General features: G+C 43.3%; 1 protein-coding gene and 1 pseudogene across 2 annotated transcripts in view; one reads left to right on the forward strand and one right to left on the reverse strand.

The window, feature by feature from the left end:
* Nucleotides 1-1,054: 1,054 nt before the first annotated feature.
* The window catches only part of CCDC3 (coiled-coil domain containing 3), a 99,702-nt gene continuing 77,399 nt past the window's right edge, over nt 1,055-23,357 (forward strand). Inside the window, exons 1-2 of the mRNA XM_081229206.1 lie at nt 1,055-1,613; nt 5,798-5,972. Of these exons, the coding sequence (XP_081085332.1) occupies nt 1,240-1,613; nt 5,798-5,972 (549 nt within the window). The 5' untranslated portion in view covers nt 1,055-1,239. The remainder of the gene's footprint in view (nt 1,614-5,797; nt 5,973-23,357) is intronic.
* Nucleotides 22,813-23,286, reverse strand: LOC308614785 (large ribosomal subunit protein uL24-like; annotated as a pseudogene). The gene has a single exon. The product of its transcript is annotated as a large ribosomal subunit protein uL24-like (transcript).

Below are 23,357 nucleotides of genomic sequence, written 5' to 3' on the forward strand. Positions count from 1 at the left end.
GCTCTTCCCTTCAGTACAGAGAAGAATTCATCTGGATTCTAAGATTTACACTTGCAGATACCCTGGTTAATATGCTTGCAGAACAAAGAGCCTTCCATTTTAAGGCAGTTTTGCTTATAAATTTATTATAAATATATATTATATAATATGTATGACATATGCATATATGTATATTATATGCATATTATGTATATGTATTGCCTATATAAAATACTACATATTTATAAATATCCTCTTTTTTCTTCTTACTACATTAGGAGCAATTAAGGCAATTTGGAGATAAAAGGAACTGCTGAGTTTAGGAATAAAGATTTAACTGTGGAGTTTGGCTCTCCTCACAGCCACTCATTGACTTACGAAAAGCTGTTTGCAGTTTACTTCTGAATTTATTTCTCAGGTGAAGGGTATTCAGAATCTGAATGTAGGAATTATGTAAAACATGAAATCATGTAACTGTAGGAAAATCAGAGCAGTCTGGCTTTGGCTTTTCAAATCTTTAAGGCTTTCCTAAGAGCATTATTAAAAAATAAGGGGGTGGGGTGGGGAGAGAGAGAGAGAGAATGAATGAATCCAGAAAAGTTTGTTGTATCACATTGAATTTCCTAGTTGACCTCTGCGATGGTAAAGTTAGATTTCTATGTATTTGACTCTAAATGAACTACAGAAAATGCAAAAACGTATACAGCGTAATCATGGCAATTGACAGCGATCATTCTAAGGATGCTACATCTGGAACAGGTTTTGCGCCTGGAAAGCTTCAACCAGTCGGTCCGCGGGGCGCTGCAAGAGGGCTGGGCCGCCGCTCCCAGCACTGGCTTTTCCGCGGAGCCCGGCACTCCCCAAACACCGCGCCTGGCCCGGGGCTACGGGTCCAGCGCCCCGCGTCTCCCGAGCTTCGCGCGTCCTTGGCCCGCGTCCCGCCTCCGCCCCTCCCGCCGCCGCCCACGCCCCACCCGCGGTGGGCAGGAGGAGGCGGCGGTCGGCCCTCCCCGCGCCCTTTTTAAAGCGTCACGGGCTGGGGCCAGCCGGCTGATCCTGGCGGCGGAGGGAGCGGCGCGTCGAGCGCCCAGGGCTGCGCTTCCCCGGCCGGCGGGGCGGCGCCGTGGGCCGGCCGCTCCGGGCTCCCCGACGCCACCGGCGCCCCAGCTCCGCCCCGGGCCTCCCCGCCATGCGCCCCGGCTAGTGCGCCTCGGGCGCAGCGCCCACCAGGCCGGTCCCGCCGCTCGCCCCGCCGCCGGCATGCTGCCCCGGCTGCTGCTCGCCGCGCTCTGCCTGGCCGGCCGGCTGGGAACCTCCCGCAGCTGCCAGCTGCCCTCGGAGTGGAGACCCCTGAGCGAGGGCTGCCGCGCCGAGCTGGCCGAGATCATCGTGTACGCCAAGGTGCTGGCGCTGCACCAAGAGGTGCACGGCTTGTACAACTACCTGCCCTGGCAGTACGAGGCCGGCGAGGCGGGGCTCTTCTACTCGGCCGAGATCGAGATGCTGTGCGACCAGGCGTGGGGCAGCATGCTCGAGGTGCCCGCGGGCTCCAGGCTCAACCTCACCGGCCTGGGCTACTTCTCCTGTCACTCCCACACCGTGGTCCAGGATTACTCCTATTTCTTCTTCCTCAGGTGAGCCCGCCACCTCCCGCCCACACCACCCCCTCGGCCATTTGCGTGTGAGGTCACCTTTATTGGGAGCCGGATCAGGACCTCCCACAGGATCCTGGCCGTGCGTGCGATGTTAGATGATGCCTTGGGCTCCTTCCCGTACTCGCCTCTTTCCTGCTCCTCCCGACGTGTCTACAACATCCGGGGTACCTCTGGCTAAGACTTGGCAAAAGAGGGATGATTCCTGCGCTTAAAGGGCAGAAGAATGTTTCAGGCAAAAACTCTAGGTGGTTTCCAGCAACAAGTAGCCAGCCTGTTCCAGGAGCAAAGGTTTATGCGGGGGGCTCCGGGGGGTGGGTGGGGAGACCCTGGTCACAGTGCTTTGAGGAATATAAAGGTAAATCAGGCAGGAGCCCTCTCTGATTGAGTTCCATGAAAGTTGGTTTGTGGTCCAGATGAAATGCTTGTGGATAAGAATTGAGGCGATGGCTTCGACTCAAGTTTGAAATAAAGAACAGGTGGAACCCTAATTTAGGTGGGACCCTATATTTTAAGCTGGATTCGGTGAGAGTAGTTTGGGCTGGGCGGTGGTCAAAACAAAGCCCCTCTGAAATCGGACCGTTGCTGGAATTCTGGCTCTGCTCTCCCTATGATTTTGAGCAAGTTACTGACCTTGTCCAGAACCTCAATAGCCTCACCTTCATAATGTGAGAAACAAGGCTGGTTGAGACTAAAAACACAGTAACTCATGCAAAACACCTGGTTCAGGTTAGATGGGGAACGAATAGTTACTCTATTCTGCGCACCTGCTTAAATGCCAAGATGGGAATGGTGTGGAATGCAGCCCAGCTGTTGTCTTCTTGTTTCACTCATGTTAGCTCATATCAGCTGCCAGCAGACCTCAATGCCAGGCTCTTCGAAATAGCAAAGGTTTATGGAGGACGGTAAGGGCTCGGGCGGGGTGTCACAGGGCTTTGAAGAATACAGAGGTGAATTAGGTAGGACGCCCTGTCTGATTGGAGACTCCTGGAATCGCGTGCAGTTCCATGAAAGCTGGTCTTGTGGTCACGGTGAAATGCGTGTGGATAAGAATTCAGACGATGGGTTCAACTGAAGTTTGAAATAAAAAACAGCAGGTGGAACCCTAAATGCATTGGTTTTCTCCAGTTGAAGGAGAAGACTGATACGTTAGATTCCATTTTGAGGTTCTGTATCTATCAAGACAGCGAGTGAATCCACGGCTGTGATGGGCCGTGGATTCACTCTCTATCTTGATCTTCAGGGGATCCAGAGGATCCAGTCTTCCCAGCCTCTGGAGTAGCAGTAAGGAAATATGGACTGACCATGACCTTGGCCTGCAGACTCACTTTTAGCTCTCGAGATTTCATGTCACTGAGAAAGAAAACAGTAAGTTCCACAGAGGGCCGTCGGGAAGCTCATGTCAACACATGTTTTCCATATTGAAGCCAGAATATCTAAGTTTAGAATACATGGCGTGCTTTGTGTTGGCTTGGGTGGTTTAGCTAGATTAAGCTGAGTTTTTTTAATTGCTTGAGAAGTAAGTGTTTCTAAATGAAGTCAGCAAGGAGTGAGACAGTGTCTTCTTGATACAGAGAAACTTCACATAGATTTTTTCATGCCTTTATTTAGGGAAAACACTGGGAACCCACCTATAAAACTATTCAACAATAAAACTTAATTTTCCCAAGAAAAAAGAGCTGGGGCTTCCCTGGTGGCGCAGTGGTTGAGAGTCCGCCTGCCGATGCAGGGGACACGGGTTTGTGCCCCGGTCCGGGAAGATCCCACATGCCGCGGAGCAGCTGGGCCCGTGAACCATGGCCGCTGAGCCTGCGCGTCTGGAGCCTGTGCTCCGCAACGGGAAAGGCCACAACAGTGAGAGGCTTGCGTACTGAAAAAAAAAAAAAAAAAAGAGCTGGAGTACTTGAGAAGAGATTATTTTCTTTTCCGATTTTATAATGAAATACAGTTTTGTCTGCTGGCTCTGCGGTGGTCAGCCAACTCTTTCATCTTTTGCTATGACATGTTTATAAAACGTTAGGGCAGAAATACAGAGTCAAATGGTAGTCTGACAGATTTCTATTTCTCAGGGCTGTGTTGCCCTGATGTATGTTAACAACCGCATACAAATCATTCCTCTTCTGTTATTCTGGGACCCACTGAGAAGAGAACAGATTCTGGTCAGTGTCACAGGAGAAAGTGGCAGTGGAGACTCCCTGGTGACCCCTAAATGCCCCCTTTTGGCCGGAGGGTAACTCCCATCTCTCCTTTTCCTTTTCTTGACTTTATCTTGCCAACAGATACTTTACGTGAGGCTCTGTAAAAATATTAACTAACTTTCATACTGTCCTCACTCTGTGCCAGATGCTTTACTTACTTCTTAAAATGCAGTCCTTACACCACCATTAAATAATAAGGCGCTGTTGTCATCCTCTTTTTATAGATTGTAAATGGAAGCTTAGAGAATTTAAGAAATTCACTTTGTGTCAGACAGGAGGTAAGTAGCAATGGTAGGACTTGAATCCCGGCTCATTACAACTGGCTTTCCTTTCACCAAGAAACACTCTGAGAAGGATGGCCACTTGGGAGCCACAAATAGACAAACAGACACATGCGCACACTCCCCCATTCCCCAGCTCACGTTTTTTGAAAACCTTAAGAATAGACTCATGTGATGTGAGGCAGAGAAACAAAGTCACTCCTCTGATGAGAGCCGTGTAAGACATTGTCGTATAATTGGCAACTGCATCTACATCAGTGAAGTTAGAACGCACACTCACACCATGCACAAAAATAAACTCAAAATGGCCTAGAGACTCTGCGCCTTCATGAGACTTCTTCTCATAAACATAAGACATGACACCATACAACTCCTAGAAGAGAGCATAGGCAAAACATTCTCTGACATAAACCGTGCGGATGTTAGGTCAGTTTCCCAAGGCAATAGACATAGAAACAAATATAAACAAAAGAGACCTAATCAAAATCAAGCTTTCGCACGGCAAAAGAAACCATTAAGAAAACGAAAAGACAGCCTAGGGAATGGGAGAAACTATTTGCAAATGATACGACAGACAAGGGCTTAATCTCCACAGTATAAAAGCAGCTCATCCAGCTCAACAACAAACCACCCAGTCAAACAAACAGGCAGAAGACTTCAACAGACACTTCCCCAAAGAAGACATGCAGGTGGCCGGTAGGCGCACGAAAAGATGCGCAGCGTCACTAATGATTAGAGAAAAGCAAATCAGAACTACAGTGAGGTACCACTTCATGCCGATAAGAATGGCCATCATTAAAATGTCTACAAATAACAAATGCTGGAGAGGGTGTGCAGAAAAGGGAACCCTCCTGCACGGTTGGCGGGAATGTAAGTTGGTACAGCCACTACGAAAACCAGTATGGAGCTTCCTCAGAAAACTAAACATAGAACTACCGTATGATCCAGCAAGCCCACCCCTGGGCATATACACGGACAAGACTATAATTTAAAAAGATACATGCGCCCCTATGTTCACAGCAGCGCTATTCACAATAACCATGACGTAGAAACAGCCTAAACGTCCATTGACAGATGAATGAGTAAAGAAAATGTGGTGTATATACAATGGAATACTACTCAGCCATAAAAAAAGAACAAAATAATGCTATTTGCAGCAACATGAGTGTAACTAGAGATTATCATACTAATTGAAGTAAGTCAGAAAGAGAAAGACAAATACCATATGATATCACCTACCTGTGGAATCTAAAATATGGCACAAGTGAATCTGTCCACAAACCAGAAACAGACTCACAGATAAAGAGAATAGACTTCTTGTTGCCCAGGAGGACGGGGGGGAAGGGAGAGGGATGGACTGAGTGTTTGGGGTTAGTAGATGCAAACGGTTACACTTAGAATGGATAAACAACATGGTCCTACTGTATAGCACAGGGAACTATATCCAGTCTCCTGGGATAAACCATAATGGAAAAGAATATTTTTAAAAGTACATATACGTGTATAACTGAGTCACTTTGCTATATAGCAGAAATTAGCACAACATTGTAAATTAACAATAATTTAAAAAAAGACATTGTCATAAATTTGGCAACACTGTCACAGTCTTCTGTTGACTCTTGATTCAGGATGGTACACCCCATATGTATCCAGTCTACAGCTGTGCTTTTTTCCTTTTTTCCATTAGGATGGATGAAAATTATAACCTCTTGCCTCATGGAGTCAATTTCCAAGATGCCATCTTTCCAGACACTCAAGAGAACAGAAGGATGTTTTCCAGCCTTTTCCAGTTTTCAAACTGTTCCCAAGGGCAGCAACTGGCAACTTTCTCCAGTGACTGGGAGGTCCAAGAAGACACTAGGGTAAGAATTGGCTGTACTCTGAGCTACAGCAAAATAGTAGAATAGCTACATCTTGTGTGCATTTTGTGACAAAGGGAGTCAAGAGTCCTCTTCCAAAAACCCAGACCAAAGAGTATTTTTCTCCCTTCCCTGCCCGCAGTTAACAAACACTGCTCATAAACTTTGGATTTCTGAGGCTTTACTGTTTGGCGTGGGGTTCCTCACAAAGTGAGGGAACAAGATGGGATGAAGGTTGGCACACTGTGCCTCAGTTTCCTCTTCTGTTAAATGGAAACAATAGTAGTAGCTACCCCGTAGGGCTGATGGGACATGATTTAACTGGGCAGGAAATGGAAATGTGTAAAGCCCTTAGCACAGTAAGTGCTCAATACACATGAGCTATTATGACTACTATCACTATTACTATCATTATTATTGATAGCATAGGGCTCTAAGGAATTTTCTAAGAGGAAAGAAAAAGCCCTTAAGGAAATAGGCTTAAATAATTATCATAGCTAACACTTCTATGACTCTTATCTATAGTTGCTAAGACGTAGAGGTACAGTGTGACCAAGGTAACTGTGGAATGTAAGGGTCGGGTAGTTTTGGGCATGAAAATATAAAAGGGATCCTTCAATCTGAGGCAGTTGCCAGAGTTGTGGAGACATTTTGAGGACTGTCACTTTCCCAGAGCAGTGGCATTGCCACAATAGACCTGTGGTGATTGTGGGACCAGGTCAGGGGAGGTGGTGGCCCATGGCTCCCAGTCTCCCATCTGAGATGTTTTTAGGACCATGTGACAGACCACTGGAGAGAGTTCTGATGTGGGGATGTGGGTGTCCCCTGAAACAAGGACTTTTTTAATGGGTCAATTTGCACATGTTAGGTGGCTTCCTTCTTTTCTCCTATCTGGGGTGGCCTTGGGGGATGTGACTTTCTCTTGTCTGGTGGATTGGCCCAGGGGAGTGGCCTTGTTTGCCCAAACCTCCTTACCTTCTGCCCAGGGCTCCCTGGCACCTGGAGGCTTTCTTCATGTTCTTTGCCTAGAAACTGTTCTCATGATGGGCAGGTGCATCCAACTAAGGGAAAATGTGGATTCTTACTTCCTTAACACGACCAAGGGTTCCTTCCTTAGGCCTCCTCGACTGACAGAGATCTAGACTCCTCTGATCCTTCCTTCATGGTTTGCCAGAATTTTCTGAGTGCTTGTCTTATATTTTGCTCCCAACATGGTTCCAAGCACCTGTTTGTTAGTTTGTTTTTCTGCTCTTCATCTGGTGGTGGGTGCTGGCACCCACCCTGCATTGAACTGGACCTACCAAGTATCAGCCTGAGTATCCCCAGCCTGGGTCAGTCCTTAGCATGTTCCGAATGAAATCCTTTTAGTCTTGGTCCTTTGGGTCTCCATCCTGTGGGAGTTTTGCTTAAACTACTAAATCCTTGGTAACAATAGATTTATATCAAGAGATCAGATGTTGTTCCAAAAATACCTTATAGTTTAGCCCCCAAACTCTTTAGCTATATAACTGATTAGCCCCGTGGTCACATAATGAAGCTATTAACATTTCCCTGGAATTAGATTTTTCCATCATTAGAAAAAAGTAGAACAATAGGACCATGGAGAATTGTTTCAGTGTGAAGGCACTCCTATTTCTGGTGGTCAGATGTTGATCTTGGGGAGAATTCCTTTTCCCTTTCATCACCCTGGTCTCTTAGACAACAAAGGGTGGGCGTGTGCATTTGCTCGAAGAGTCGGAAGCTTCTGGGGAGGAAAGTTAATTGTTACAGATTGCTGAGCTGCTGTGTAGCTGAAGGCGTTTATGGACCTTGTACTTTTCAACACTTTGGCTCTTTCCATTTTTATCCGTGGACCATTTGGAGATGTACCACATTAGAGCTAAATTAAATTAGCTAGTTCATTTGAGAATTTAGGTTTAAACTAAAACTAAGTTGGCTTTCTGGTAAATGTTGTTAGCATTTACATTTTACAACACTCCTTGAGAAATTTTTATGGCCTCTGGAGTGATTAAAGTAGCTGTGACTTGAAGATCTCAGAGTTAGATGAAGAGTTATTGACAATTACTTGCTCCTTTCTTCGAAAAAAGGCTAAAAATTCTCTGCCTTTTCTGTCTGAAGGTGAGCATGCTATTTTCTCTCCTACGCAGTCTAAACACATCATATTACATCAGAAGCTATGTTTTTCCTAAGGTGGTGGGGTCTCTGTCTTAGGAGGGACCAGAGGAGTTGTGCAGGTCACCTTTTTACTCCAGTTAGACTCTTGCTAATTGGAACACACGAATCCTTCATTTGTTCTGAGACCTTTATGAATGGCCTTGGATGTCGCACATTAACATGGCTTTCTTGAATTACGTGCCATATCTTAGATGATGATAAATCCTGGAGGAACGCTGAGTTCTTGTCCTTTTCACTGTTGCTGCTGCTCTCCTCTAAGCCCCCAGTCAGCTTGAACGGTGGATCTAGGCTCTGGTTGTGAAGGGCACATCTCCTTCTTTTGTCTCATAGTTCTCACTCACTCGGAGCATCACATGAATCTGGGACTCTAGGGTCCATCTGGAGGTTAAGAAATGGAACCAGAGGAAACTACGTAGGGAAACATTTTGTGATGCACACCCAGGGTGACCCGCAACTCATCCTCAGCAGCCGAATCCTCCCATTCTCTAGTTCCACCCTCAAACGTTCCACCCATGCCTCAGACAGTAGAAACACAATCTTGCTTTCAAAAGTTGCCAGGAGGGCTTCCCTGGTGGCGCAGTGGTTGAGAGTCCGCCTGCCGATGCAGGGGACACGGGTTCGTGTCCCGGTCCGGGAAGATCCCACATGCCACGGAGCGGCTGGGCCCGTGAGCCATGGCCGCTGAGCCTGCGCATCCGGAGCCTGTGCTCCGCAACGGGAGAGGCCGCAGCAGTGAGAGGCCCGCGTACCGCAAAAAAACCAAACCAAAACAAACAAACAAAAGTTGCCAGGAAATCAGCAGCGTTCCTAAGTGTTTAGTGTCTCTCTGGTGCAGTATCATGGTGTTAATGGGACCATGGGGGATGTCTTTGGCAAGTTAGAGCCTCCATCCCATTTTCTGGCAGGATTCTCTCCACACCAGCCAAGAAGCTTTTCCTTCTTTCCTTCCCTGCTGGGTGAGTGTTAACAATCAAAACAGAAGTTGTCTGTTTTCCCCTCTCAGCATGTCCTGTCCCCTAGGACCAATACCCAGACTGATCCACACTGTTCTAGAATGTCATGGGATTGAAGTAAAATCTGTGAAAGACCTGCTGCCATCTTTCTGTTTTCCCATTTTGGAGTCAGGAGGGATGGTGGGGGAGCTGTCATCCTCCAAGCTGCATCCGAAGGAACGTCGACTTTTCATCAGGAGATTGAGATTGGCTCAGCCATTTCCAGAGGCATGACCTCAGGCAGGACCCTTAATGTCTCACAACCTCAGTTTTCTAATCTATAAAATGGGGCTAAAAACGTCTAAACTGTCTCAGGTTGTTATAAGGACCTAAGTAGAGCACATGTTTGAAAGCACTTTGTCAAGTCTAAAGAGTGCTGACTGTAAATTGGTAATTAGAAAGTAGGGCTTTCAAATGTAAAGGATATGTAGCTTTAAAAAAGCTTCCTGCTTCTTCCCGGGGCAGTGGCAGAGTGGTGGCAGCAGTGGTGACAGGGATATGTGTTGGAGATGGGAACAGTGATGAGGAAGCTGTCATGTGTGCTGTAATTCATTCAATAGAACTTATTGGGTTCCAGCCAGGGAGCACTTAAAAAAAATCGTTTACTGAATTATAAACCATGTTCATGTGGATTCCCAAATCTAAAAGTACAAAATGGTAGTCAGTAGGGTTTTTTTTCTCCCACCTCTGACACCCATCCACCCAGTTCCCACCTACCCTCCAAACAAGTAACCACTGTTAACAGTTTCTTGTAAACGTTCGATGAGTATTCTCGTCCAACAAACAATTCAAACATGATTTATTGTCGTCTTTGACACCAGTGGCACTGCACTATGCACACTTTGCTGTGCCCTGCGTTATTCATAAGTAGATCTTAAACATCTTTCCATATCAGTGCATGTAAGTTGCTTTAAATTGTTGCATAGTATTCCATTGTATGAATGCCTCACTGTATATATTTAATCAAGTCCCCTGTCGATAGGTAGTTATGCTGTTTCCAATCCATTGATATTACATAGAGTGCGGACATGTATAACATTATACATACCTCATTTTGTGGGATTGTTGAGTCCAATCTTTTTTTTTAAAGATCTATTATTTACTTATTTTATTTTATATATTTTTGGCTGCATCAGGTCTTAGTTGCGGCATGTGGGATCTTCGTTGAGGCATGCGGGATCTTTTGTTGTGGCGCACGGGCTCTTCATTGTGGTGCGCAGGCTCCAGGGCATGTGGGCTCTGTAGTTGTGGCGCGAAGGTTCCAGAGTGCGTGGGCTCTCTAGTTTGCAGCACATGGGCTCTAGTTGAGGCGCACGAGCTCAGTAGTTATGGCATTCGGGCTTAGTTGCTCCATGGCATGTGGGATCTTAGTTTCTGACCAGGGATTGAACCCGCGTCCCCTCCATTGTAAGGCAGATTCTTTACCATTGGACCACCAGGGAAGTCCCAAGTCCAAACTTTAGCAAATGTTTATTGAGTGCCTACTGTGAGGCAGCTGCTGTGTTAGATACTAGAGTTTCAGTGTTGAGCAAAATACAAAGTTCCTGATCTCATGAAGTTTATAGTCTTAGTGTTGATGGTGGACACAATCAAAAGACCACGTTAATTACTTTATAATTTAAAATGGAAATCAATGCTCCAAGGAAAAGAAAGGAAATAATCAGGGTGTCTGATCTAGACTTAGGGGTAAAGAAAGCCTTTTCTGCTGAATTGATAATGGGACTAAAATCTGATGGATGAGGAGGTATCTTAGTTAATGTTGGGGTAACGGAAATGAGAGCAATCCAGAGAGGGAGAAGAATCTGTGCAAAGGCTCTGTGGTAGCAGGGTCCATGGTGCCTTTGAGGAAACCAAAGAAAGCTCCTGTGGCTGGAGGAAAGGGAGTGAGTGAGAAGAATGAGGCCAGAGCAGTAGGTGGGGTCAGACCATGCAGCGATTGGTAGATCCTGGTGAGGATTGGGCTTTGTTCTACAGTAATGGGAAACCGTTGATGTTTAGAAAGCAAGGGGTGACGGGAGCGCGCACACACACACACACACACACACGCACACACACACACACACACACACACACACCACACCACACCACACCACACCACACCACACCACACCACACCACACCACACCACACCACCCCCCAAGTGGCAGGAGTAGGGAACTGGAGTGGAGGGGATCCAGGTGATATGGTAAGAACAGGTAGTGGTTGTTAGAAAGCTACCAGATAGATGTTGGACCAGGGTGGAGGCAATGGGGGTGGAGTGATGTAGGCAAACTTGAGAGAGATTTAGGAAATAAAATCAGTAGATGTTCATGACGGTTTGGATTGGGGTGGTACAAGAGGTGGGAGGGTCAAAGATAACTCCTGTGTTCCTGGCTGACTGCATGCCAGAACTAACACTGATAAATGGGGATAGGACAGGTTTGGTAGGGAATTCATGAGTCTAGGGTTGGACATGTTGAGTTGAGGTGCCCTTGAGCCATCCATGTGAGATCTTGAATGGGTGGTTGTGTCTGTAACTTTGGAGCTTTGAGAAGAGCTCTGAGTAGAAGATATACCTTTGTGTCTGATCGATAACTAATGTCAGCTGAAACTGGACACGGATGAGACTTCCATGGGAGAGGGCTTAGAGTAAGAGTAGAAGCCCTAGGGCAGGACTGAGTGGTGTAGAATGCTAACACTGGTGGAGAAGGAGCGGTCAGACCGGTACGAGGAAAACTAGGAGAGTCAACGGCACAGAATGTCTCCGGAAGGATAAGTGATCGACCGAACCAAAAGCTGTTGAGAAGTCAAGTAAGATGAAGTCAAGTAACCACTCGGCTTTGGTGGCAGAGATGAGGACAGTTCCATAGAGGGAGGAGAATCTAGGTTGTGGGGTGTGAGGAGAGAGTGGGACAAGAGGATATGGAGATAGTGGGAGTGGACAACTCCTTCAGGACGTTTGGCTGTGGAGGGTTGAATACAGATGAGGCTGCAGGTGAAGGGGGCAGAACAGCTGGGTGGGGGTGGGGGGTGGCTGTTATATGTAAGGATGGCAGCCATCCAAAATAAATAAATAAAGATGGCAGCCATCCTGTTCAAAGCCTCTTGGTCCCTGTTTTCCTAGTCATCAGATGCTGTCTTCCCAAGTAGACTAAACTACTCGAGGGCAGGGATATCTGTTTTATTCACTATTGTATATTTGGTATGTTTTTATGGTGTCTTACACATTTGTTGAATGTATTATCTCTCATTCAGGGAGCTCTGAGGCCTTAGTGAGCAGAGGCCTCCTCTTTCTTTCTCCCTCTCTATTTCTGTTTTCTAAATTAATATTTAAAATCCACATGTAGCAGAAGTCACTCTTTTTCATGTACCGTTATGTTTTGACAGATACACCTGGTTGTATAATCACAACTACAACCACAATATAGAAAAGTTCCATCATTGCCAAAACCCTCCCCTGAGCTGCTGCCGTATAGTCAGACCCTTCCCCAACCTCAACTCCTGGGAACCTCTGGTTGCTTCTCCAACTAGTTTTGCATTTTCCAGAATGTCATGTGAATAGAATCATGTATGTTGCTTTTTTTTTTCTTAGTTTGGCTTCTTTTATTTAGCACTTGAGATTTGTCTATGTTTTATGTATCTGTAGTTCACTCCTTTTTTATTGCTTAGGAATATTCTGCTATAGGGCTGTACCACAGTTTTATTTATCCATTCAGCAGTTAGAGATACTTAGGTTGTTTCCAGTTTTAGGCTGCTGGAGCTGTTCTAAATAGAGATGTATGGTTTTTGTGTGAAAATAAATTTTCGTTTCTCTTGGGTAAATACCTTGGATGGGTTTCCTGGATCATAAGGTAAGTGTATGTTTAAATTTATCAGAAAATGCAAAACTGTTTTCCAGGGTGAGTGTACCATTTTGCATTTGCATTAGCCCTGTATGAGATTTCCAGTTGTTCTGCATTCTCATCAGTACTAGGTATTGTCAGTTAAAAAAAACAAAAGGGTATTCTAATAGGTGTGTGGTGCTATCCCATTGTGGGTTTAAAAAAAAAAAGCTACATATAAGTGAGACCAAACAGTATTTGTCTTTTTCTGACTTATCTCACTAAACATGATGCCCTCAAAGTCCATCTGTATTGTCACAAATGGCAGGATTTCCTTCTTTCTCATGGCTGAATAATATTCCATCGTATGTGTATATACCACATTTATCTTCATGCACTTGCTGATGGATACAGGTGGTTTCCATGTCTTGGCTATTGTGATTAATGATTCAATGAACATGGTACTGATTTCTTAAAGGTACTGATTTCATTTTCTTTGTGTATATACTCAGAAGAGAGTTTGCTGGATGGTAGTTCTATTTTTCATTTTTTGAGGACCCTCCATTTGGACTGTTGCCCATAATGACTGCATTAATTTACATTCCCACCAACAGTGTACAAGTGTTCCCTTTTCTCCATATCCTTGCTCACACATGTTATCTTTCATTTTTTGGATACTAGCCATCATGACAGGCATGAGGTGATATCCCATTATGGCTTTGGTTTTCATTTCCCTGATGATTAGTTGGCCATTTGTATGTCTGTTCAATTCCTTCATCCATTTTTAAATCAGGTTGTTGTTTTGCTGTTTACTTGTATGAGTTCCTTGTATATTTTGGACCAGATAGATGGTTTGCAAATTATTTTCTCCCAATCCATAGGTTGCCCTTTCATTTTATTGATTCCTTTGTTGTACAGAAGCTTTTTATTTATTTACTTTTTTTTTTCTTTCTTTCTTTTTTTTTTTTTTTTTTTGAGGTACGCGGGCCTCTCACTGCTGTGGCCTCTCCCATTGCGGAGCACAGGCTCCGGACGCGCAGGCTCAGCGGCCATGGCTCACGGGCCCAGCCGCTCCACGGCATGTGGGATCTTCCCGGACCGGGGCACGAACCCGTGTCCCCTGCATCGGCAGGCAGACTCTCAACCACTGCGCCACCAGGGAAGCCCAAGCTTTTTATTTTGATGCAATCCAATTTATCAATTTTTGCTTTTGTTGCCTGTGCTTTTGGGGTCCAATCTAGAAAATTATGGCCCACACCAATGTCAAGAAGTTTTTTTTTCTAGTTTCAGGTCTTACCTTTAAGTCTTTATTTTGAGTTAATTTTTGTGTATGGTGTGAGATAAGGGTCCAGTTTCATTCATCTGCATGTGAATCCAGTTTTCCCAACACAATGTATTTTTTAAAAATAAACTTATTTATTTGTTTATTTTTGGCTACGCTGGGTCTTCATTGCAGCATGTGGGCCCTCTCTAGTTGAGGCAAGCGGGGGCTACGCTTCGTTGTGGTGCGTGGGCTTTTCATTATGGTGGCTTCTCTTGTTGCAGAGCACAGGCTCTAGGCACGTGGGCTTCAGTAGTTGTGGTGCGCGGGCTCAGTAGTTGTGTCTTGCAGGCTCTAGAGCGCAGGCTCAGTGCACGGGCTTAGTTGCTCCGCAGCGCATGGAATCTTCCTGAACCAGGGCTTGAACCCATGTCTCCTGCATTGGCAGGCAGATTCTTAACCACTGCACCACCAGGGAAGCCCCACAATGTATTAAAGAAACTATTCTTCCCCCTTGTGTGTCCTTGGCATCTTTACTGAAGACTAGTTGACTGTACATGTGTGGATTTATTTCTGGGCTCTCAATTCTATTCCACTGGTCTGTTTTTATGCCTGTATCATGCTGTTTTAATTACTATAGCTTTGTAATATGATTTGAAATCAGCAACCATGATGCCTCCAGCTTTGTTCTTTTTTCAAGATGGCTTTGACTATTCAAGATCTTTAGTAGTTCTACACAAATTTTAGAATTGTTTTTTCCATTTCTGTGAAAAATGCCATTGACATTTTGATAATGATGGCTTTGAATCTCTACATCAGTTTGGGTAATATGGGCATTTTAGCAATATTAATTCTTCCAATCCATGAATATGGGATATCTCTCTACTGATTTTTTGTCTTTCTCTCATCAATCTTACAAAGTTTTCAGTGCATAGATCTTTCACTTCTTTGGTTAAATTTATTCCTAGGTATTTTGTCCTTTTTGGTGCTATCATATATAGGATTGTTTTCCTCGTTTACTTTTCAGATAGATTGTTGTTGGTGTAAAGAAATACAACTGCTATTTTTGGCATATGTTGATTTTGTATCCTGCAACTTTACTGGATTCATATATTCTAATTTTTGTGTGTGTGGAGTCTTCAGGGTTTTCTACATATAGAATCATGACATCTGCAAACAGAGATAATTTTATTTCCTTTGTTCCAATTTAGATGCCTTTTATGTCTTTTCTTGCTAGTACTTGGCAAGAGTAGGAAAAGCTTTCCATTTTCCCCATTGATTATGATGTTAGCTGTGGGCTTTTCATAAATGGCCTTTCTTGTGTTGAGGAAATTTCTTTTATACTTTTCTTTTATACTTTTATATTGAGAGTTTTTGTCATGAATGGGTGTTGAACTTTGCCAAGTGCTTTTTCTGCATACTGAGATGATCATGTGTTTCAAATTGTTCATTTTGTTAATGTGCTGTATTACCTTGATTTGCATATGTTAAACCAACCTTCCATCCCAGGGATAAATATCATTTGGTCGTGGAGTATAATCTTTTTGATACCTTGTTGAATTCAGTGTGCTAGTATTTTTTTGAAGCCTTTTGCATCTCTGTGCATCAGAGATATTGGTCAGTAGTTCTCTATTCTTGCAGTGTCTTTGTCTAGCTGTGATATTAGGTGAGGCTGCTGTCATGAAATGAGTTTGGAAGTGTTCTCTCTCCTATGTTTTGGACGAGTTGAAGAAGGATTGGTGTTAATTCTTCTTTAAATGTTGGTAGAATTCAGCTTTGAATCCATTTGGTCCTAGGCTTTTTGCTTTGGGGAGTCTTTTTATTACTGTTTGAATCTCCTTATTTGTTACTGGTATGTTTAGTTTTTCTGTTTCTTCTTGTTTCAGTATTGACAGGTTGTATGTTTCTCAGAATTTATTTCTTCTAGGTTTTCCAATTTGTTCACATAATTGTTCATAAATAGTCCCTAATGATCATTCTTACTTCTGAGGTATCTATTGTAATGTTGCTTTCATTTCTGTATTTATTGCAGTCTGCTCTCTTTCCTTCTTAGTTTAGGTAAGGGTTTATTGATTTTGTTTATTTCTTTCAAAAAATCAACTTTTAGTTCTTTTCTGTTATTTTCTAGTCTCTATTTGATTTATTTCTTCTCTGTTCTTTATTATTTTCTTCCTCTGATAACTTTGGGTTTAGTTCTTCTGTAGTTCCTTGAGGTGTAAATTTAGGTTCTTTATTGGAGATTTTCTTTTATAATATAGGCATTTATCACTATAAACTTTTCTCTTAGTACTGCTTTTACTGCATCCCATAAGTTTGGGTATGTTGTGTTTTCATTTGTTTCAAGATTTTAAAAAATTCCCTTTTGATCCATTGGCTATTCAAGTGTGTGTTGTTTAATTTCGGTGTATTTGTGAATTTCCCTCTTTTCCTTCGATTATTGATTATTCCATTGTGTTCAGAAAAGATTCTTGGTATACTTTTAATCTTTTTAAATTTGTTAAGACTTGTTTGTTACTTAACATGTGGTATAACATGTGATATATCCTGGACAATATCTATGTGTGCTTGAAAAGAATGTGTCCTCTCCTGCTGTTGGGTGAAAAGTTTTCTATATGTCTGTTAGGTCCTTTTGGTCTATACTGTTGTTCAAGTCCACTCTTAATTGATTCTGCATCTAAGTGTTACCTCCATTATGAAAGTGGGATACTGAAGTCTCCTACTATTATTGTATTCTATCACTTTCTCCTTTGGATTTGTCAATATTTTATATACTTAGGTGTTCTCACATTGAGTGCATATATATTTACAATTATTATATCTTCCTATTGAACTGACCACTTTATGATTATGTACTGACCTTTATCTCTAGAGACAGTTTTTAAAACCTACTTTGTCTGATATTAGAATAGTCACTCCTACTTTCTTTTGGTTATCTTTCACATGGAATATCCTTTTCCATTCCTTCACCTTCAGTCAATGTGCCTTTGAATCTAAAGTGAGTTTCTTCTAGATACAATACAATTGTATCTTTTTTTAAAATAAATTTTATTTATTTATTTATTTTTGGCTGTGTTGGGTCTTCGTTGCTGCACACAGGCTTTCTCTAGTTGCAGCAAGTGGGGGCTACTCTTCCTTGAGGTGCGCAGGCTTCTCATTGCAGTGGCTTCTCTTGTTGCAGAGCATGGGATCTAGGCGCATGGGCTTCAGTAGTTGTGGTCCGAGGGCTCGATAGTTGTGGCTTGCGGGAGCTAGAGCGCAGGCTCAGTAGTTGTGGCACACGGGCTTAGTTGCTCTGCGGCATTGGGATCTTCCTGGAACAGGGCTTGAACCCGTGTCCCCTGAGTTGGCAGGCGGATTCTCAACCACTGCGCCACCAGGGAAGTCCCAATACAATTATATCTTAATTTTTGTATGTATTCGCCTATCACATATCTTCTTATTTGGGAGTTTAGTCCATTTACATTTAAAGTGATTATTGATAAGGATTTACTATTGGCATTTTGTTAACTGTTTTTTGTTTGTCTTATAGTTCATTTTCCCATGTTTTTCTCTCTTACTATCTTCAATGTTTTGTGCTATGTTTTATTTTGTATGGATAGGTTTTGATTACTTTGTCTTTTTTTAAACATCTTTATTGGAGTATAATTGCTTTACAATGGTGTGTTAGTTTCTGCTGTATAACAAAGTGAATCAGCTATACATATACATACATCCCCATATCTCCTCCCTCTTGCGTCTCCCTCATACCCTCCCTATCCCACCCCTCTAGGTGGACACAAAGCACAGAGCTGATCTCCTGGTGCTACGCGGCTGCTTCCCACTAGCTATCTGTTTTACATTTGGTAGTGTATATATGTCCATGCCACTCTCTCACTGCATCCCAGCTTACCCTTCCCCACCCTGTATCCTCAGGTCCATTCTCTATGCCTGCGTCCTTATTCCTGTCCTGCCCCTAGGTTCTTCAGAAACTTTTTTTTTTTTAGATTCCATATATATGTGTTAGCATAGGTTATTTGTTTTTCTCTTTCTGACTTGCTTCACTCTGTATGACAGTCTCTAGGTCCATCCACCTCACTACAAATAACTCAATTTCATTTCCTTTTACGGCTGAGTAATATTCCATTGTATATATGTGCCACATCTTCTTTATCCATTCATCTGTTGATGGACACTTAGGTTGTTTCCATGTCTTGGCTACTGTAAATAGAGCTGCAGTGAACATTGTAGTACATGACTCTTTTTGAATTATGGTTTTTTCAGGGTATATGCCCAGTAGTGGGATTGCTGGGTTGTATGGTAGTTCCATTTTTAGTTTTTTGAGGAACCTCCATACTGTTCTCCATAGTGGCTGTATCAGTCTACATTCCCACCAACAGTGCAAAAAGGTTCCCTTTTCTCCACACTCTCTCCAGCATTTATTGATTGTAGGTTTTTTGATGATGGCCATTCTGACCAGTGTGAGGTGATACATCATTGGAGTTTTGGTTTGCATTTCTCTAATGATTAGTGATGTTGAACATCCTTTCATGTGTTTGTTGGCAATCTGTATATCTTCTTTGGAGAAATGTCTATTTAGGCCTTCTGCCCATTTTTGGATTGTTTGTTTTTTTTATATTGAGCTGCATGAGCTGCTTGTATATTTTGGAGATTAATCCTTTGTCAGTTGCTTCGTTTGCAAATATTTTCTCCCATTCCGAGGGTTGTCTTTTTGTCTTGTTTATGGTTTCCTTTGCTGTGGAAAAGCTTTTAAGTTTCATTAGGTCCCATTTGTTTGTCTTTTTATTTCCATTTCTCTAAGAGGTGAGTCAAAAAGGGTCTTGCTGTGATTTATGTCAGAGTGTTCTGCCTATGTTTTCCTCTAAGAGTTTTAGAGTGTCTGGCCTTACATTTAGGTCTTGAATCCATTTTGAGTTTACTTTTGTGTATGGTGTTAGGGAGTGTTCTAATTTCATTCTTTTACATGTAGCTGTCCAGTTTTCCCAGCACCACTTATTGAAGGGGCTGTCTTTTCTCCATTGTATATTCTTGCCTCCTTTATCAAAGATAAGGTGACCATATGTGTGTGGGTTTATCTCTGGGCTTTCTATCCTCTTCCATTGATCTATATTTCTGTTTTTGTGCCAATACCATACTGTCTTGATTACTGTAGCTTTGTAGTATAGTCTGAAGTCAGGGAACCTGATTCCTCCAGCTCTGTTTTTCTTAAGATTGCTTTGGCTATTCGGGGTCTTTTGTATTTCCATACAAATTGTGCAGTCTTTTTGTTCTAGTTCTGTGAAAAATGCCATTGGTAGTTTGATAGAGATTGCACTGAATCTGTAGATTGCTTTGGGTAGTATAGTCATTTTCACAGTGTTGATTCTTCCAATTCAAGAACATGGTATATCTCTCCATCTATTTGTATCATCTTTAATTTCTTTCATCAGTGTCTTATAGTTTTCTGCATACAAGTCTTTCATCTCCTTAGGTAGGTTTATTCCTAGGTATTTTATTCCTTTTGTTGCAGTGATAAATGGGAGTCTTTCCTTAATTTCTCTTTCAGATCTTTCATCATTAGTGTATAGGAATGCAAGAGATTTTTGTGCATTAATTATGTAATTATTTATAACTTTACCAAATTCATTGATTAGCTCTAGTAGTAGTAGTAGCTCTAGTGGAAGTTTTTTTGTTTGTTTGTTTGTTTTAAGACTTTCTGATGTGGACCTTTTTTTTTTTTTTTTTTTTTTGCAGTATGCGGGCCTCTCAGTGTTGTGGCCTCTCTAGTTGCGGAGCACAGGCTCTGGACACGCAGGCTCAGCAGCCATGGCTCATGGGCCCAGCTTCTCTGTGGCATGTGGGATCTTCCCGGACTGGGGCACGAACCCGTGTCCCCTGCATTGGCAGGCGGACTCTCAACCACTGTGCCACCAGGGAAGCCCGATGTGGACCATTTTTAAAGTCTTTATTGCATTTGTTACAATATTGCTTCTGTTTTATGTTTTGGTTTTTTGGCCCTGAGGCATGTGGGATATTGGCTCTGTGACCAGGGATCAAATCTTCCCCTGCACTGAAAGGCGAAGTCTTAACCACTGGACCGCCAGGGAAGTCCCATCATCAAGGACATTCTTAAACTGCCTTTTTCTTTTCTGCCCACACAAGGCACTGAAAAATATAATGCCTATTAGTGTCATTTGGTCTGCTGCCTTGATTTGCACTAGGTGCCAGCAGTTTTACTCACCTTTGCTTTTGCACCAACAGTGCAAATGTCAGCACAGTGAACAAGACATCTTAGTATTGTTCTGAAAATAGTTTTGATTTCATGGGCTCCCCTGAAAGGATCTCTGGATCCCCCAGGAATCTGCAGACTTTGAGAACCACTACTCTAGACCAGCTAGGTGAATGGCAATCTAGGAGGTGTTACCTGAGCTGAGTGTGGATGGGGGACATTTCACATTCTGAGCTGGGAAAGGGGGATGTGTGACCTCACAAAGGGGCCCAGAATTTCAGAAGGCCTGGAGTCAACATGGAGCTTGGAATGGTTTCAGCATTTCAGCTTGGAATGGGCTTCTAGCAGTGAGAGTAGTGGGAGTTGTATAGACCAGATTGTGGAGGGTAATGGATACCTATGAGAAGAATTCAGGGCCTGGGCTTCAGCAGATGTGGATTCTAATATGGTCTGTGCCCACTAACTAATGTTAATCTTGGGCAAATCCATTTACTTTGATGGATCTTTATGCTTAACACGTAATTAATATATGCTCAATAGGTATCTTGTTCATTGAAATTAAATAATTTCATCTGTGGAAGATGAAGGGGTTATATTTTATTTCTCTGAGGGTTCTGTAAACACTGAACATGATTCTGTTGTTATCACAGTTGAGTCAATTGAAACTTGGACAAACTGAGGAATGTGGGTGGACAGTGATGGAGCCGGAAGTGAGATCAGGGTCTCCCAGCTTCAAGTTCATGCTATTTATGTTCTCCATCCTGCCTGCTCCCTGGTCTCCTGCCTTCCAAAGCTGAGAGGTTTTCTTCTCATAGACTGTTACTTCCCTGACCCCCTTCTTATTTGCTATCCTTCCTTTATGCAGCTGGTCTGGTTTTGTCCTTTGATTATGCTGTTAGTGCACACCTTTTTGTGTGTGTGACACTTATCACAAATACAATGGTTTATGAAAATACTGGTTTACTATTCATGTCCCCCATCCGGGATATAAACTCCTTTTTACTGGTTGTTTTATTCCCAGGACCTAGCATGGTTCCCTCACATGGTAGGCATGGGTACCAAAATACAGAAGAAGGTTGTAAAGTATCACATGAGTGGTGTAGGCAGTAAAAGCTTTAGGAAGTCAGAGAAAGGGGGATCAGTGGGGCCTTGAGTATCCCAGGAAGATTTCAGAGAAGAGAGGGGGCTTGATCTGGTCCTTGTAAGATGATCTGTAATACAGTTGACCCTTGAACGACACAGGTTTGCACTGCACGGGTCCATTTATATGCAGATATTCTTTAGTAGTAAATACAGTCCTACGCGGTCCATGGTTAGTTGAGTCTGGGGATGCGGAGGGCCAACTATGTTCTACGTGGATCAACCCCCGTGTCGTTCAGGGGTCAGCAGTTTACTGTTTTCAAAGTACTTTTTGTGATATCAAGGGTCATGCTATTTACTTATCCTCTAGTTGAATGTTAGTAACTTCTAGGTTGCCACTAATAGGTCACTCATTGGCCAGGTAGAACCAGAACTGTGAGGGAGTTAGGGTGGTGGTCTTTTTCATTCATTCATTTATTCAGACCTTCACTGTACACATATTTATTGAATACCTGCTGTATGTCAGGCACTGGGAATACAAAAGAAAAAAAAGAGAAGAGAGTTCCCTGCCCTCCTAGAGCTTACACTGTGTGGGATGAGGGAGAGACAATCAATACATCAATCAATAATCAGTCAATAAGAAACATGTCAGCTAATGATGTTTGGCAAAGAATTAAAAGAGGGTGGTAAATGACAAAGAGGAATTAGCAACTACTTTAGGCTGAGGGGGTGACACCTACACTGAAGTCTGAATGACAGGGCAAGCTGTACAAAGGTCAGGTGGCAAAGCATTCCAGGCAGGAGAAGAAGCCAGTGCCGCTGTGCAAGACCCTGCTAGGCATGCTTGAGGGCTGGAAAGGTGTGAAGGGAGCATTGTCGGTGGGGATGAATGGAATGAGATGAGTTTAGAGAGGTGAGCAGGACCTGGACCATTTAGAGCTTTTCTAAGCAAGGTCAAGTTTAGACCTTTATGCTTCGGGGAGCTGTTGAGTGGAGTGATGTGCTGTGAGTGATGGAGGCAGGGTCTAGGGGACAGCAGTGGTGCTGGAGAGGAATGGCTGGATTCAGGATATGTTTGGAAGTGGGGCTTTTCCTGTGTTCCTCCAATTGTTCCCTGATCACAGTCTGTTCTTCTATCCCCACTTTTTAAGCCTTCTCCTTTTTCCTCTTCATATAGGGCCTCAGCCACCCCAAGGTGTTGGCTAAGTACCATATTTTGGGTTGCAAAAGTTACACTTCATCTTGGGAACATTTGCATCTTAATTTACTAATAATGTGCCCTTTTTTTCATTTTTAACAGTTTTTAATGAAAGTTGTATTCAAGATTACTTTATTCCTGCATCTTCTCAATTGTTTCTTCCTTATATTTGCCCTTTTCCTTTCCTACCTGGTGAGATTTGGCTTTACGTTTGAGGATCTCCTTGCAGTCTTTGTCCAGTTTTAGTCTGGTGATAACCACCGTGCTGGAGTGAACGCCCACATAGACAGTCGTGCTATTAGCCTTCTCCCGCTGCGCTCATTCAGCGTAGATGACATATTTCTTCCTGTAAACCTGGACTGCTTTGCCAGTTTGCTGCCCTCTGTAGCGCCCTTGTACAACGTGAACTTCATCGTCCTTTCGGATGGGCATGGATCGGACATTGTACTTCTGTCTCAGCTCTTTAAAAACAGGGGAAGGCATGATCTTCCTGCGAATGTGGGAAGGCGCAGTGAAATGCCTTTTCCGGTTCTCACTTGGGTCAGAAGTCACAAAGGGATTGCATTTCATTTTGGCCGCTGGTGCTTCAGCAATGGCCGCAGAAGGGAAGAGAGCAATAATTTGCTCTTTTAAAAACCAAGTTTAAAGTGGCAATTTGCATCTCGTTAAGGTTTTAG

The sequence above is a fragment of the Mesoplodon bidens genome (genome assembly GCF_964165515.1).
Source record: "Mesoplodon bidens genome assembly, chromosome: 3".
In the NCBI taxonomy this organism is placed as follows: Eukaryota; Metazoa; Chordata; class Mammalia; order Artiodactyla; family Ziphiidae; genus Mesoplodon; species Mesoplodon bidens.